Genomic DNA, 16,824 nt, shown 5'->3' with positions numbered 1-16,824 from the left:
GTATGTAAACATTCACATAACATATTCTGTATATTTCGTTACATCTCATATACAATATCTACCGATACTTTTTTTATAGATTATATCATCTTGTAACATCTCTAGCATACTATCATAATAGTAGTGTGCATTCATAAGGACTACTGGGCCTCCCTTATCGGAAGGCCTAATGACAATGTTGTTATTCCTCATTAAATTATCTAATGCTGATCTCTCTTGTTTATTGAGACTGAATGCTTTCTGATGAATATATAAACTATCATCATAAAAATCGTTTTCACAAGCTTTTAAAAAACATTCAACATTATAAGGTAATTGGGGAACAAAAACACTTTTCTTAAAAGTTTTTTGGTTACCGCTTCCAACAGAAGCTATTTGTTCATTATATAACAGTTTCAGCGCTACATTACGGGTAAACAATCTAAGTGGAATAACAGTGTCACTAATATCAGCCGAAGCACTAGGTATAAAAGTCAAACCTCTATTGAGTAGAGATACCTCATGTTCCGATAGTTTGTAGCATGAAATATTCCATACTAATCCTCCTGGCCCCACATTTTCTTTAAAGTTTGAGTAGTTTGTGGCACCGGTGGCTCCTTGCGTTTGTATCCTCGATAATTTTCCTTGTCCATAGAACCTCTTCTCTCTGAACGAATAGGAAGAGGTAGAGCAGAAAATCCTGCTCGGTGGTGTTCATCTTATTATCGAGGTGAATTTTCCATCGCACAGATTCATCTCTTGTTGGTTCATTGTGTGGGGACTTTATAGGATTATTACCGGAGGTTTCCCCCATTGGTGTAGAGTAAGTTGAATTCGGGGCTATGGGCGACACTATGCTTCCTTCCACTCTCTGCATAGGTAAAGCCTCACTTCCATTGTTTAAACTTGGTAACTCATTGCTTCTACCAACGGGTGTAGGATCTACTTGTTGCATACGCCCCTGAGAATTGGAGTTGTTAGCAATGAGGCGTCTGGTATGGTTTTCTTCCTGATTACGTAAGGAATACTTCCTACGTTGATGGTTACGACGCAACACATGTTCATTAGAGTTAGAATTATTGGTTGTACTATTAGTTTGTGTTGTCTTGGGCCAAGTAAAGACTTGTTCATGTTCTAAATCATATAAGTCTCTCACTAATTTCTTTTTCTTCTGCTCCAAAAATCTATTTTCATATCTAGAAACTTTTTCAGTAAGATCATTTATATATAGGTCAGTGAGATCGGCACCATACAAACTAATAAGTTCATCTTGCCGTCGCAACAACTCATTGGAAATTGTGGTCTCAATAGGCATAAAAAACTCAAGCAATTTTATATATGCCTTGCTTGTATTCAAGTTAATTTGTTCAGGATAAAAATGTCCATACGTAGGCATTGTCAACACCCATAAGCATCTCAGTATCACTTTTAGATTCAAACAAGATTCTAAATTATGTCTCTGGCACTGTAAACATTTAAACTTATAGAAGTCATTCTCCAAATCCCTTTTCAGGGCACATATCTACATATCATCTTGGTTAGTATTAGATACCTGTTGTTCAAACCTCGGAAATTCTATGTTCAATTTGAGCCCTAGACATGCTCACGGCTGCTGCTTCCACAGCCCAAAAAACGCAGTTCGAACAGATAGCAAAAATCCCAACAAGCGATTAAATGAAGAATATACCAAACACCCAAACGTTGTCCTTAGAGAAGTCAGCAGGATAATAACCACATAAAACGTAAAGAAAATAAATTTACTGTAAAAACGTAAGCGCTTTCACGGTATACAGACTGCTTCATCAGACGTATAACTATACAAAAGCCAAGATCCAATTGATTATTTAATGAATGTAAAGATTTCATATAAATCAATTTACACACTTAACTAATCAACTCATTACAGATGAACACACTTACACACTAATCAACTCATTACAGATGAACACACTTACACACTTATAGCATAATATAGATACATGTACTAAAAATGTACTCTAGACTATCAACTATCATATATGCTAAGCATAAACATATGTAAAAGAATAAAATCTAACCTGAAAACATAAATGTATTTAATTCTACGAGATTTTAACAGAGGTTTTAAAGGAACCACTTTGTTTTAACCCCACCCCCTATGGGCACCCAATCTCAAAATTTATGAGACTTTTTACCATAGAGTAATGGCTTAGAACTCCCTGCCTTTGGAGTGGGAGTGGTCCACTGTCTGGTTCTGTGCTGTTAATGTGGTGGGAGTCTGGGTGGGTTGTCCCTGTCGGGCTTACCTTGCCCCTGTCTGCTAGGTGCAGGAAAGGACCAGTGTTTTGAGGGAAATTTTCTGCTGAACCTAGGAGGTTGCACTTGAAAGAAATCTTGTACTGTTTGCCTAGATTTTACTTTACTTTGTCTTCCATCTTTCTAAGCACCTCTTATGCTTTTTTCTCCAAACAAGTGGTCCTTATCCAAGGGTGCATCAAGTAATTTAGATATGACATGATCAGGGAGAGGTTGTTCCTTCCACCATGAATATCTCCTAATGACAGATCCTGACACTGCTTCCCTGCTTCTATGGAGTCATGTCCACAGTGTAATGAGTGTTTAGCCACTTGACAAGTAGAGCGCAGTAAATCTGATAACTCTTTCGAATTGGCAGAGTCAGGAAAGGTAGAAATTCTTTGTTTTAACAGTTCCAAAGTGTGTTGCTGATATTTTAACATGTAGAAATGACAGTTGAGAGCTCTAATAGCCAAGGTTGCAGAGGTGTATACATTTTTACCCCATATGTCCAGAGCTCTGGAGTCCTTGTCAGGAGGAGTAGGATTCTTTGTAGAACTAGCCTTAGCTCCTTTTGGTCCCTGTGTAATGACTTCCGGTCTGCAAGACTTCTGTACATTATTTGTGAGAATCTGGTACTCTGTAATACCCATCAGGTTTTCTGGGAGCAGGTGGGAGGGCATCAGGAGTTAAACGGATTCCTGGAAGACATCATCAACCACCTCTAAGATAGGAGGGATGGCCAAGTGACTATGCTGGGGCAGGTCTAGAAACTCTTAGTCTTTTCTTAGACTGAGGGACGTCCTGGGATTCCCAGTGGAAATGTACCTTGAGGGTGTGGAGGGTTTCCCCAAAGGAAAGATCTTCTGGTGGGGAGGCAGAGGGAATGGATTCCTCTGCACCTGAATCCTCATAAGCAGTCAGAGGTGGTTGTTCCTCTTCAAACTCTGAATAATCAGATTCCTCAGAATCCTGTTCTGCGAGTATATCAGGAAAAGGGTCTCTTTTCCTTTTAGAAATTGTGGCCTGACTACCCCTGATAAGGGAGATGAGATCCTCTGCCATTTTAAGCATTTGAAGAGCAAAAGTAACATGATGGCTAGAGGTAGTTTTCCTGGGAATGACCTTGTCTCTAGGCCTAAGTGAATCTATCAGTCTGAGAGGAACGGTAGTCGGAAGAGAAAAGACATTGTTTTCTGTCTGGAATCGGTAGAGCAAAAGGCCTCCTCGGAAGCCAGTGCCTGCGTTGCAGCTCCGGACCCAACAGAGGCAGAGACAACTAAAGGCTCAGAAGATGAAGAAAATTTCTGCGGCATACTGGACTCCGAAAGGGTCTCAGTAGAGGCCTGCGAAGGTATCGAATCGGGCATCAGGGGCTGCGAAAGCCCCCTCACTGAATTCCGGAGAACTGACTACCTGGTTGCGGCAGCTTCGCTGAAAGGCTTGGCCTTGTGTGGTCTCTCTCTTTTTTTTCTTACGTTTCTTCGGAATGTTTACGGAAGGTTGACTGACTGATGCGAAGATGGAAGACGAAAATCCCTGGCTACAATAAGAGCTCTACGATGTATGGTTCTCACATTCAAGAGGGCACATAACCGACAATGGGGGATGTGATCTGGCCTAAACAAGTGATGCAGTATGAGTGGAAGTCTTAGTGTGGTTATTTGCTTTCCACAGGCAAGACAGTTAACTTTTTCGGACATCGGTTAGTACAAGAAAAAAAGGATCCCCTCCAATGGGGTACTTAGCTTTAGACGTTTTCAGCTATAAATCAAAACTCTGGTAGCGACCAACAGGCAGACTTGCGAACCACTTTTGCTACGGGCTCCACGGCAAGAAAGACTGATGTAATGGCATCTGCTGCTCTCCTTTATAGCACTGATGACCTGATGTCAGGCAGCATGCAAAAGCAGCCGACGCAGAAAAACATAGACTCTGGTATTCGGGCCGGCGGCTACCACAGCAGGGTGATGACCAACAGTGAAACACGAAGAACATCTGCCATTGTCATCTCCTTGCAGAAAAGTGGTGCCACTACTGACCCGGGAAACTATCACCCCATTAGCTTGACCAGTCTGATCTGTAAAGCCATGGAGCATATTACGGATCTCAAACAAGGACAGAGACAATCTCCAAGCACTTGACCCTACCCAATTCAGATTTGTCAGGGGAAGATCTTGCCTACTGAACCTGGCTGAATTCTTTGAGACTGTTACCAAGGCCCTGGATGCGGGAAAAATCAGTGCATATAGCATAGCTTGACTTGGCCAAGGCCTTTGACACAATCCCCCACTCGGATATCATTGAAAAGCTAACACAACTTGGTGTTAATCCCTATCTCGTCAGATGGGTGTCCAAACTGGCTCACCGACAGGACCCACAAAGTCAAAATAGGCACCACCACATCCGACAGCAGACCTGTCACTAGTGGTGTTCCCCAAGGATCTGTCCTGAGACCCCTTCTGTTTGGTATCGACTTCTCAGAGGTCCAGGCAAAGACAAATGGCCTGTGGCTGACCATGTTTGCAGATGACTAAGTTGGGTGCAGTCACTGACTCCGCAAATGATGTTAACATACTGCAAGAGGGTCTCACAGCTACAAATTACTGGTGCCAAAGTCATGGCCTTAAGTTAAAAGCAAACAAATGTATTATACCATTCGGCAAAAACACAGCCCCTACTGATTACCACATAAACGGCAACTGCCTAAGCATACAACCTGTGGTGAGAGACCTGGGTACTCAGGCTGACAACAATCTCACATTCGACCATCATGTGGCAGCAGTGGTCAGAAAAGCCTTGTAATTGGTTCATCTCATAAGTAAAGGGACTGCATCCAGAAAAAAGGAGGTTATTACCTTGCTGCACTCCTTCCTCATTAGGCCTATAATTGAGCATAACACCCAGTTGGTATGTACCTCTCCAACACCTGCACCAACTGAAAAGGCCACAGAAACATCTCACAAAGAGAATCCATGGCCTCCAACATCTGTCCTATACAGACAGACTCAAATCACTATCACTCTACTTAGTATCATACAAATTGCTCAGAGATGATCTGTGTCTCACTTACAAGGCAATATTGGACCCCGCCCTACTAGCAATGCTCCATATCTGTAAGTCGAACTCCTGGTGCATTACCCACTCAATAGGCCAAAATCTAATATGCAACATCAACAAAATCTGCTACAGACTTCCCATACATGTCAGTGTACCTCGGTGACCTGCTTCAAATGTAACCTTGATGAATGGATGGGAAACCACAAATTTGTCCCAGGGGTTCCACCTTTGTCCCTCACATACAGAGTCGACAGGTGCTGACTGAGGTTTCTTTTCTGGGGATAAACTCTTGGCTAGAGTTGTAAGGGCCCCAGGGTCATTAGCCTAGCAACCTCCTATGATCCTATGTGATGTGGGTGGTGTGGTGCTTGTGCTGGCAATCTCCTCTGTCAGGGGTACTGACTGTGGCATGACAGAGCATGGATTCCAGGTTACGGATGTAGATGCATTTCTTGCAAGTAGAAGAATTATGTGCTAGGAGAAGTGGGTTGTCAGTGAACATGAGGAAGTTGCTACATTGTCTCAGCATGCCCATCCCTTAGAAAATTTGGCAAAGGGAGGGCTGAAAAATCTTAAGATTCCCTGTACCCCTTTCAACACACTTTTTGATTACCTCTGCAGCAGAGGAACCAAAAACTAAATCTATATCCAAAGAATTTAAAAACTCATTTTTACATCATCTGGAGATTCTGAGAATGCAACCCGACAAAACCTCCTCAAAACAGTACTAGTTGCCATAGCTCTGGAAAAAGTACCAACAGAGTCGTACACACTACAAACAAGGAGTAGTGTGACCTGTACAACAGAAGTAACTAAATTACTTAAAGCAGATTTTCCTCACAAGAACAAACTGCAGACAAATATTACTCTCACTTTCACAGTCAGAATAAACTTTTTTAACATAAGAGCCTGACAATTCAAAATTCTGAAAAATCAAAGTTGCGAAAGCAAACACTTTTTACCCTTACTTATCAATAATCTTCTCATCCTTATCAGAAGGAGTAGGATTGGAATTAACATAGGACTACCTAACGCTATAGTTGCTGGGTCAGGTTGTTGAAGACTGTATAAAAACTTAAAAGACTGAGGAACTTTATACATTCCACCAGCCTTTTTAGGGGAAAATGGATGATTATCAGGAAAACTGCAAGCAGTATCATACACATTTCCAAAGCTGGCAAAACTGGAGGAATTGGTGAAGGTTCTGGAAATTCATTTTGTAACAGGTCATACTATTTTCTAAGGGACTGAAAAATCACAGTGTTCTCCCACTGAAAACACTGGCACAGTCTATAAATAGTCTCAGAGTGAAAACCCCCCACAGGAAGAATCAAACTGAGCTCTCCTGACTCTGAATCAGAAATTTAAGGAGAAAACCCTGTACGTGTACCTTCATCTTCAAGTCCAGATTCAGAATCTTGAATCTCTTTAGAGAAAGTATTCTTTCTTTTACCTGAAACCACCTCATAAAAATGATCAATAGCTTGAATTAAACCCTGAGCCACACTCAGTAAATTATTCCTATCCAAGAGTAGTACATACATGTTTAGTTTTCTATTTCTTTTTGACAGGAAAAATGAGACCAACAGTGTTATGAATGGCAGCAGCTTCCCCAGGGAAGGGCACAACATTTTAACACAGGGAAGTCTTCCATGTTCCCTCTCCCAGGGCCGACAAGAGTGGCTCTCCCTTGCCCACTTAGTGGATTCCGACAGCTGCACAGGATGTGACTAATCCCGGAGCCATAGTGGATGCAGGTGCTACACCAGAGGGATCCCAGTAAAAGATGAGTGGTCTGAGAAACAAACAATGACCACAGCAAAGTCACCAACCTACACCCAAGACAAAACTGCTTGACTGCCTGCTGTGGTGGTAAAGGCGGTTTGGTTTGCTGAACTTTCTTTTTGTGGCTAGAAGGACTAACCATGGGACTTGTACTTTGTTCCATGGTCAAGCTGAAAATGATGTCTCTTTACTAGCGAGAGCAAGCAGCAAAAGACTGTAAAAATCAGAAGTCATTAAAAGTCACTTTTTTAACACAAATACAAAGTAAAAAGCACTTTAAAACACTTTGCCAGCTCAAAAAGTAAAATATGCACAATTTCTCTACAGAAAAAAAATATTTTCAATTACTTTAAAACAACGTTTAGAGCAAAAGAAAAAATGTGTTCCCGTTTAAAAGGACAATACAGTTCTAAGACAGTCTAAGACAAACTCCTAGCTTAAAACTAACTTCCTTGAATAGAGTATTAACGATATATATATATATATATATATATATATATATATATATATATAGCCTTAAATCCCAGACATCAACTGTAAGACTAAAAATTGCTAAGGAGATACGGAGAACTAAACCTTATGCATGCAAAGCATGTGCTCTACCACTAAGCCACATCATCTGCCATCATCTTGGGAGAAGGTTACTTTCCATTAGCAGAAGGTTTCTGATCTAATTTCATTGCTTTGGGAGCCAAGGAAGGTCACCCCCCATCAGACTTCCTCTTCTTCTCCTCACTGTCTTTTGCTTTGTCCTCATCTTTTTTTGGGTTTGCCAGAAGGGTCAGGGGAGGCTCCTCCAAATTAAGTTGTTGCATTTATCCTGTAGAGATCTAATCCAGACCCTGCAGACTGAGCAGTCTGCTGACAAATTATCTGGCCCTAGGCTCAATACACAAAAGTCCTGGGTGCCCTAGGATGAGTTTTGGTAACCATATTTGAACCTTAAGCTGGCATGTTAAAAAGTTTATTTCCTAACATCTTGTTAACTCACAAACGAACCAAAGTGAAAAAAAAAAGAACAAAAGAAACAAAAGCAGCAGTATAATTATTCTGATCTCTTTTTATTAGGGGCAAATGAAAGGAAAAAGGATAGTGTCACAGCCTGATAATTCTACAGTGTTAAAATACCACACACACACAAAATGACGTTTAAATAAACATTACTAACCTCATCCATGTACTCTGGTTCGGATGCTGATGCATCCCAGCGATTATTCAAAATAAATATGTTAGGTCGTGACAGTCTCTCATTAACTTTGTGAAAGAACTGCTTCTCCTAAAATGAAACAAATATGTATGAAATATCATGGCTGTCCAAAACTGTAGATATGCAAACATAGCTACTCAGTAATACTCACAGTCTGCATAAGTGTGGATTCTGCATTCGCCACTAAAACAAATACATCAGCATCCAAACAAAATTTGTCAATCCAACTATCCAACTCTGTGGTGACATCAATACCAGGACTAGGACAGAAAAAGAAAAGAAATGATCATGCAACAGAAATCAAGACATCATTACCCTAAGATACAGAAAAAGAAGACACATTTTGTCTGAAGGAATGAATATGCTCATAACCCACAGTAATAGTTTTTAAAGTGAATGGGAAAGCAGATTTTATTTTCGTTAACATCAGCAATCAAGTTAAAGTACTTCTTTCTACTACTAAACAAAATGAAACTTTCAAATCATGGAATTTCCCAGTACTGCATCTTGAAATTTATAACTTCAGCTGTTGCCATAATGTGCAACTCTTACCTGATGTATGCTTATAAATATTTCTGTACATCTAACATATGGGTAGGTTCTAACAGGTTAATTTTTCGCACTGTACAGTTTTTTTTCCATTTACTTCTTTTAATATCAATTTTCCTGTGTATCTTGACTACCACTGAGATTCTATTTCACAATCAAAAGACATAAAAAATCCTCATCTTTTTACTTGGTCTGCCACAGGTTACTGCGAGACAATCTATGCCTGGCATAAAAGGCATCATCGGATCCAGCTCTGATGGAACTTTTGCCCATCTGCAAAATGAACAGCATCAGAACCACTAGATCATTTAAATTTTGCTTGTGACATAAATAAGACATGTGGACGAGACAGATGTGTCTCGAAGGATAGCCATGCTCTAAAACAGGCACCCATCCATGTGAAGCAGAGTCTATAACTTTGACCAACAGACAGGAAATCTGAAATTTACCCTGGGTCTGGCCCACATGTTTCTGACACACAGAGGGAGACAGTAATGTCAAAACTAACATACCCCTCCCCCTCATAACCTCTAGAAAATTCCTAACATACATTCAAATAATACACAACCATGATACACAGGCAAGCAATAGGACTGGGTTAAATGGCTAGGCTTATAAAGGCCCTGGTGGTTGTTGTATCAAACATATACTAGGCTAAGTACAAAAGTTTTTTGTGGGTATGAAAAAAGAAAGAAAGCATGCACAAATGAGTGAATGCTCATTTGTGTGACTCGCGCATGGCTGAATTTAAGTTCTACACAATGTGGGTAAGTAGTAAGCGGTAAACATAAAGGTGTTCGCTGAAAATAATTTTTGGTGAAATAATATAGACCCAGACAAACTAATTCATAAAAAAAAACTACTTAGTTAAAAAAACTAGAACAGTGAAAATTCTAGCTTGGCTAAGTTTTTCTTTTAGTTTTTTTTTTTTTTTTTTTTACTAAATAAAGTTTAGGCAAGGAGATGCATTTAAGTTTTGTGTAGGTTTGGTGGTTTGTGTAGTGGGTTTTTATTAGCACAGGGGTTGGGGGCAGGGTTAGTACATGCAAGATGGTGCGGGCTTAGCCCTCCCAAACTACCTCACTTATGTGCTAGCCCTATCCCTACTCTTGGTCCCAATCCTAAACCTTACATTGCTAAAAACCTTTTCCCTAACAGTACAACTATTCATACAATGCTCGATCTGGGTTCTGTAGCAGGGGTTTACGGACTTTTTTTTTTTTAGTGGGAGAGAAGTATTTCAATGTTTTCTGATTCATTCTTAGTATTATTCAGTGCTTTGCTCATTCTCTCATTTATATTCTATGATTTCAGTTTCTTTCTTTTGTATTTTCTACCAATCATGATATAACTGCCAGCCATACATAAAGGTGATTTTATATTATAAAGTATTACGATGACATGAATAATAGGTTCATAGGTAGGTACTAGGCTATTGGCCCAAGGGCCTACGTAAGCCTAGCCAACAAGGTTCCCTGGCTTACCCCACCCAAGAAAGTTATTTTCCTGTGCCACTGTTGAGCAGAGACACAGAAGTTATCTCCGGGGTGTATTTCCTATTTCCCATCCACTCATCAAGATTTTTCTTGAAGAGTGCTAATGAAGAACTTTGCTTGACAAAGATGGGTAGCCTGTTCCAGAGTATGGGACGTCTCTGGGACAGGAATCTATCCCTTCAGCATGTCCTGTTTATTGTGGTGACAATGTTTAGGTCTCTAGAGCATGTAGCTCGGAGAGATTGGGATTTCTTTAGGTGTAGCATGTCCAACAGCTCTGGGCTATAATACTAATATTATTATTATAGTAATAATACAAACTGTTAGTCTCTCTAACCACAGTAAATAGACCCTCAATTTTCTGTGTGACTTTCATCTGCAAAGCTTTTTTGTAGAGGACTCTCCACTTTTGAGAACTTTGCATAATTATGGTTTGTATATAAAATTGCACATTTAAAAGGGCAAATTCATGTAAATATCTCCAAATCACTGCTGGTTAGACACCAACTACCATTGCAAAGTTCTTCAAGCAAGGTGTATGCCTTCATCTGATACCAGAGTACCATACATATGTATTATCAGTACCATTTCTTCTAAAGTTATTATTTCTGAAGAATAACTCCAGAGTATCCCATTCAGGAGCTCCCCGACCTCTTTGGTTATGTGAATGCAGTTTCAAAATGCAACTGAAGGTAATTTAAGCAAACAGAAGGAAATCAAAAACCATTCACTGAAAATATCTTTGGCGAACATTACAACTTTTTTTTGTATTGCAGGGAGGGCAAGCTCCCCTGCATCTTCAGACTTACATACACTAACTCCAAAGTTGCACACAACAGTGGAGAAAAAGACAACCCCCCCCTCCTTCTCAATAAAAGTAGTTTCAGCAAACAGTACACATTCTTTTTGTATTCACCAAAACCACCTTCGAACTGACATGTTCTCAAATCATGCTCTCAAATTTAGAAATATTTCAGCAGTTGTAGACATTACGAATTAACTACAATGAGATATACTTCCTGTGAGTGACCTCTCAAACCTCTTCAATCAGAGGCAAATGGGATATATGCAAATGACCTTTATGAACACCAGGTGTTTCAGCTAATTGGCGATTCTGAATACCCATGACTTGTTTCGTTTCAATGGACAATTTCAGGTCAATAAAGCCAAACCCCACTAGCTCTGGATATGCATATTTCAGCCTTGTTATGACCTCATCAGCACAGCACAAGCTGAGTGTTTGACTAAGCATGAGAAACACGGGGCTGTTATACCCAGCTGATGTCCATTATCATTAGGATGACTGCAAAATATCCCAAATAAACAAACAAGTGAGAATGTCACAATTAAAGACCAATCAGTAAAAACTAAATGAAAACCCCAGACTGGAGTTTTCATTTAGTTTTTATTGACTGTTTTTTCAGTGTGACCTTCTCACTTATTGTTTTAGTTTGAAAAATAAACTTAAAAACCATTAGATAAGCAATTACAAATGTTTTGTGAACAATAAAAGCTATTAAAATTATATAAATAGCAATATTATCAGTATAAAGTATTCTTTATAGTGATGTCAGTGCATTCACAAACTTTACCAAAATGTTAATAAATTGTAATACACAAAGATCCAAACTTATTCTTTCTAAACTTCCACAAACAATTTTTCATATCAAACTACACAACCTAGACAAATACTGTTAGAACATTTTTGTTTAACCGGCATAAGCTTTCACATGACAGCAAGAACTTCCCCTATAATGGCAGATATCTACAGAAATATGAACCCATATGTTTAATTGTATAATTAGTGATACAAATAATACCTTACATCTGTTAATACCACACATCTGTCAAGATGTGCAAACATTAACAGTTTTCTTCAACATCCAAAGTTATACCTAATGTCATGCAAGTGTCAGTCACTTTTTTTTAAGTATATATGGAAATGCTGCTTATTTTCATAATTACCAACAATTAGCCAGTATAGTATGATATACTGGAAATATTGCTAATTCCAGTATAGTGTGATATAAACCAGCATTTTCAGTGAACTATCCTGTCTCCTACATTAGTGTTTCATGTCATACAAATCAATAGTAAGTAGGTCTCTCAGTTATGAAAATACGAACATAAATATGGAAAAATGAATAAGTGGCTAACAAAGATCAATTTCTCCACAGCAAGACATCTTAGACTTAAATTTACTGTCATTTTTGTCAAAACTCTTTGCCCTAACACTGCCTATTATTAGCTAAGTCACTTAAAGAAGCCAAACCCAAAAGGTCTGGATGCCATAACAAGGTGGTTGTGAACTGGAAGTTTACAAAAAAGGTGTTTTAGGCTACAGTGAGACTTCTGGGCGGCTACAAATTCCTTCACCCCCTGCCTTATACTTCTGCAATCAGTATATGTGGTGCCAACAGTGATCTTTGGTGGTTATTTTACATAGTTTTGTTAATTCCAACGTTTTTAAAGAACATAACTGGTTCTGTATTGCAGATGTTGAATGAGTAAGGAGACGACTGCTTTAGCTGCTAAAGACTCCACTATAAATCTTCAAGAAGTGGTCTTTATGTGCATTGCTATAAATATGGATTCTGCAGAGTGGATTAAGCTATGACAGTTCTGTTTTACATTTAAAATTTTCGATCAGAGTACATGCTCAAAACCACTTCTGGTGCAGACACACACAGTATTTTGACCTATGCTGTCCTGAAGCATAATGTGTCTTTAGGTGCTATCTAGGCAAGCAAGCACTAAACTGGCTGACTAAATTTAATACCCCTAAGCGATTAAAAAAAGAGATTTTACACTAATCCATGGTTAATGAGCACATTGTACATACTGTGACAAAAGGAGATACTGCCAGCACAGCTAGCTTGAATTTTGTAAATAATTGTATGTCATTTGTGAATATCAAACTAATTCATACAAGATACTGGTGTTACAAATGTATTGGTACTGTATGTCATATAAGATGCTTGCGTTACAAGTGTATTGGAACTGTATGTCATGTGTATATCAAATCGCTCTGTACAGATGTTTGCGTTGAAAAGGTACTTGTAAAATGCTTGTTGTTTGAAATGTAACCACAGTGTGCCCTACTGGAAGAGAACAGAAGCGTACCTGCACTATCGTAACTGTTTAAATGTATATACTTAAACAGAGTAAACTGAAGGGCTAACCTCAGTCCAGCAAACTTTAGAAAAATATCTGAAATTAAATAACTTTAGAGGGTACATAGTAAAGACGCCATCTCTCGGAAGCATGAAGGAATGCAGTTGGTTTATGACTTCCAGCATCTGACAAAGATCTGAGCAAAAGCCTTTGTCTGTATATTTTTAAAGGTAGATGCTAAATGCTGCCAGCTTCAGCAATGGGGATTTACCCGGGAACTATAAGTCAGATGACCAGAAATAATGTCATCCTGCAAGCCAGCCAGCAGTAATATTTTAGATATTATTTTGAGAAGTCTGAGGGAGACTGAGCATTCTGTATTCTGTCTAGGACCTGACCACAAGAAGACCTATACACCACATCAGCTGCCTTGCTCTAATAATAAGTTACTAGGAACAGTATTAACTCTCAGTTACAGTCAGGAATACAGTGAAGCTTAATTTAGACGTTTTTGTCTTTATTTGTCTGAGCCTGTCCTGCAATGTTGTTTCTAAAATTTCCTGTGGTTTTGTACTCCGATGTTACTGCGAATATATTTATTTGGTTCGGTCTTGTTCTTTTAATTATCATTAAATATATTTAAACCTTTCATTGTGGCTTATCTGTGTAGAGATATTTAAGTTCTGAGAATGCCTGCATATTTATTTGGTGACACTGTGTGGGCCACTCCTAATAACCTTGCACTTGGTCAAACTACCATTTGTATTAATATTTACACAGTAACATTGGACACCATTTGTTAAGGACCTTAAAGTAGCTGGCTAGGAGTGACTGGTGGCAGTGAAAACTACTTTATAATCTGGGCAGAAGGGGCATAGCTAGTAAGCCTGTGCCAGCCTTTCCCAGGTGTGTGTGTGTGTGTGTGTGTGTGTGTGTGTGTGTGTGTGTGTAAAACAAATATCCAAGAGTGTGAGTATCAGTTACATGGACAGGGACAGGTAGCACTGGTTGGACACAGAGGGTGCTGGAGGTCTAGGCTTGGTCACTAAGCTGAGATCTCAACTTTTTAGCTGTGCCATTGGGGATCTGGAGGAGAGGGAGAAACCAGCCTGGACTGACTGTGGTCTCTGTGTGCTCTTAAGGGAAAGTGCACTTGATACAGAGAGCTGCATCTGGAAATACTATGCTTGTCAGTGAACACCCCCCCCCCCATTGTTGCCAGTGGTGAGGATCGAGGCTCCTTGATTACTGGTCCAGTGGTGGGCCGTCACACATACAATGTAGGTTTTCATATAATGGACTTAGCTGCTTCATATAAATTATATGCATGCACACACACACAACAGAAATCACATTCATGATGCATACAACACCAAGGCAGTTTGTCTGCAGTCGCTTGCATAGCATTTATATCACAAATTACATTTGATGTAGATTCATGTTTATAACTCCAATTATATTTCTAAGCAGTGCATCTGCATTCTTAAACCAGACAATCCTGAAGCCAGAATCTAAAATGTGATGTGCTTAATTGCTTTATTTTGTCTCACAATGAGGTCTATACTTACTGCTAACTTGGGTTCTTAAACACTGACTATTTCAAGGTAATCAGTCTGCATTTTAAATCTCATATTCATAACTCTCAAGTGTCCAGATTTTCTCAGAATTCCAAGATTTTTGCCGTGTACTTTTGGTGCATTCCTCAAAATCTGTGTTTTTCTAGCAAATCTCTGAAGATTGAACTGACTAGATAACAGCACACATTTGAGTTTCAGACTATTATCATTCAGAAAATACATGCCAACAAAAACATGTTACACTAACACTAACTTTCTAAGTCTATCAGAGCAATATTTAAAATATGTCCCTGTTTTTGGACCTTTGTCCCCCCATTATTTTAGGCTTTATTCACATTTCTTGCTCTAAGAGTTTGAGGGGTATGCTCATACTCCTGACGCTAGACTGAGGTAATGCAATGCTTTTTTATGGCAAATTCATGTATGCTTACAACTCTCACTTTTTACAACAAATTCATTCCTGCATTAGCACTTTCTACTGGGTTACTTAGCAACAGTTTTACCATTTGAATTAAACTCTATTGGGAATATGCATAATTGTTTTACCATTATAACTGTGGGAGGTTGCCATAATGGTTAAGATTTACCTTACAAACACAAAATGCAGAGTTCGATTCTCACATGGGGGTAATTAGCTAGGCTTAAAATGGCCCACAAGGGCAATTAGCCTAGTACTAATCTATGGACCTACGAATCTATAACTAACTTAGTCCCTGCGGCAGTATCACAGGTAAATAATTACTAGAGTTGATGACAGCATTATTTAAACAGAAGAATCTGAGTATGTAAATAGACTTAGATATTTTGTGCTTCACAGATTTGAATATAACCAGTTTAATCTGTTTTGTAGTGTTTATACATGTGAATCCAAGCTGTTTATTCTGCTTTATAGTGCTTATACAAGTGGAAATCATGCAACAGTACTCTTAAAATGCTTTTAACTGTTACATAATTATACTAAATTCTCTCTTGTAGAATATTTAATTAGCAGTACCTTACACCTTTTAACTGCTAAAACCTTACACCGTTTCTCTCTTCACCAATCTAATTGCCTTTTACTCACGAAAACGTCAGTTACTATAGGTTCTTAACGGATTTTTCTTTCCATACTATTTTCCTTTTCTGGTTATTCATGCCCTTAAGGCAAAGTTCTTTTTTCCCAGGAAGAACTCTCTCTCCTCTGCCTGCTGTAGTTCTGTGAGGAACTGCTTCAAGGTAGACCACCACTTCGCTTTGACACATCCAGTAACTACTTTCAGATCATGTACCAATAAAAACTAAGAATAAAATGCAGGGTAGTGAAGTAAAACATGAGATGCTGGCACTTCCCTACCTACCAGTTCAAAAGAAAAGAAGTTAAGGAAGGGACAGTGGAAATTATTCAAGAGTTATTACAGACAGAAATTCCTTCAAAAGTTAAAGCTAGTGAGTAGAATAAAATGAAATTGGAGAGGCAGAAATGAAAGAAAAGAAATATGTTAAGAAGGAACAGGAATTATTTAGAGGGAGTGAAAAAGGTTAAAGTTTAGAAAAGGTTAGAAAAGAAGTTAAGGAAGGGAAAGTGGAAATTATTCAACAGTTATTACAGACAGAAATTCCTTCAAAAGTTAGAGCTAGTGAGTAGAATAAAATGAAATTGGAGAGGCAGAAATGAAAGAAAAGAAATATGGTTAAGAAGGAACAGGAATTTAGAGGGAGTGACAAAGGTTAAAGTATTGCAGAATAAGGGGAATCTCACAGAACAAAAGGAAAGGGTTGTTGCCAACCTTAGGGAGCCTATAAG

General features: G+C 38.9%; 1 protein-coding gene across 1 annotated transcript in view; it reads right to left on the bottom strand.

Annotated features, from left to right (window-relative positions):
* Window positions 1-16,824, bottom strand: part of MFN2 (mitofusin 2) — a 495,982-nt gene that overhangs the window by 351,517 nt on the left and 127,641 nt on the right. The window contains exons 5-6 of the mRNA XM_044063040.1: window positions 8,457-8,565; window positions 8,267-8,374 (exon numbers count right to left, since the gene is read on the bottom strand). Coding sequence (XP_043918975.1) covers window positions 8,267-8,374; window positions 8,457-8,565 — 217 coding nt within the window. The remainder of the gene's footprint in view (window positions 1-8,266; window positions 8,375-8,456; window positions 8,566-16,824) is intronic.

Source organism: Protopterus annectens, chromosome 2.part1 (genome assembly GCF_019279795.1).
Source record: "Protopterus annectens isolate FY-2018-M chromosome 2.part1, PAN1.0, whole genome shotgun sequence".
Lineage (NCBI taxonomy): Eukaryota > Metazoa > Chordata > Ceratodontiformes > Protopteridae > Protopterus > Protopterus annectens.
The sequence above is the reverse complement of the archived record's forward strand: the minus strand, read 5'-3'. Positions and strand labels throughout refer to the sequence as shown.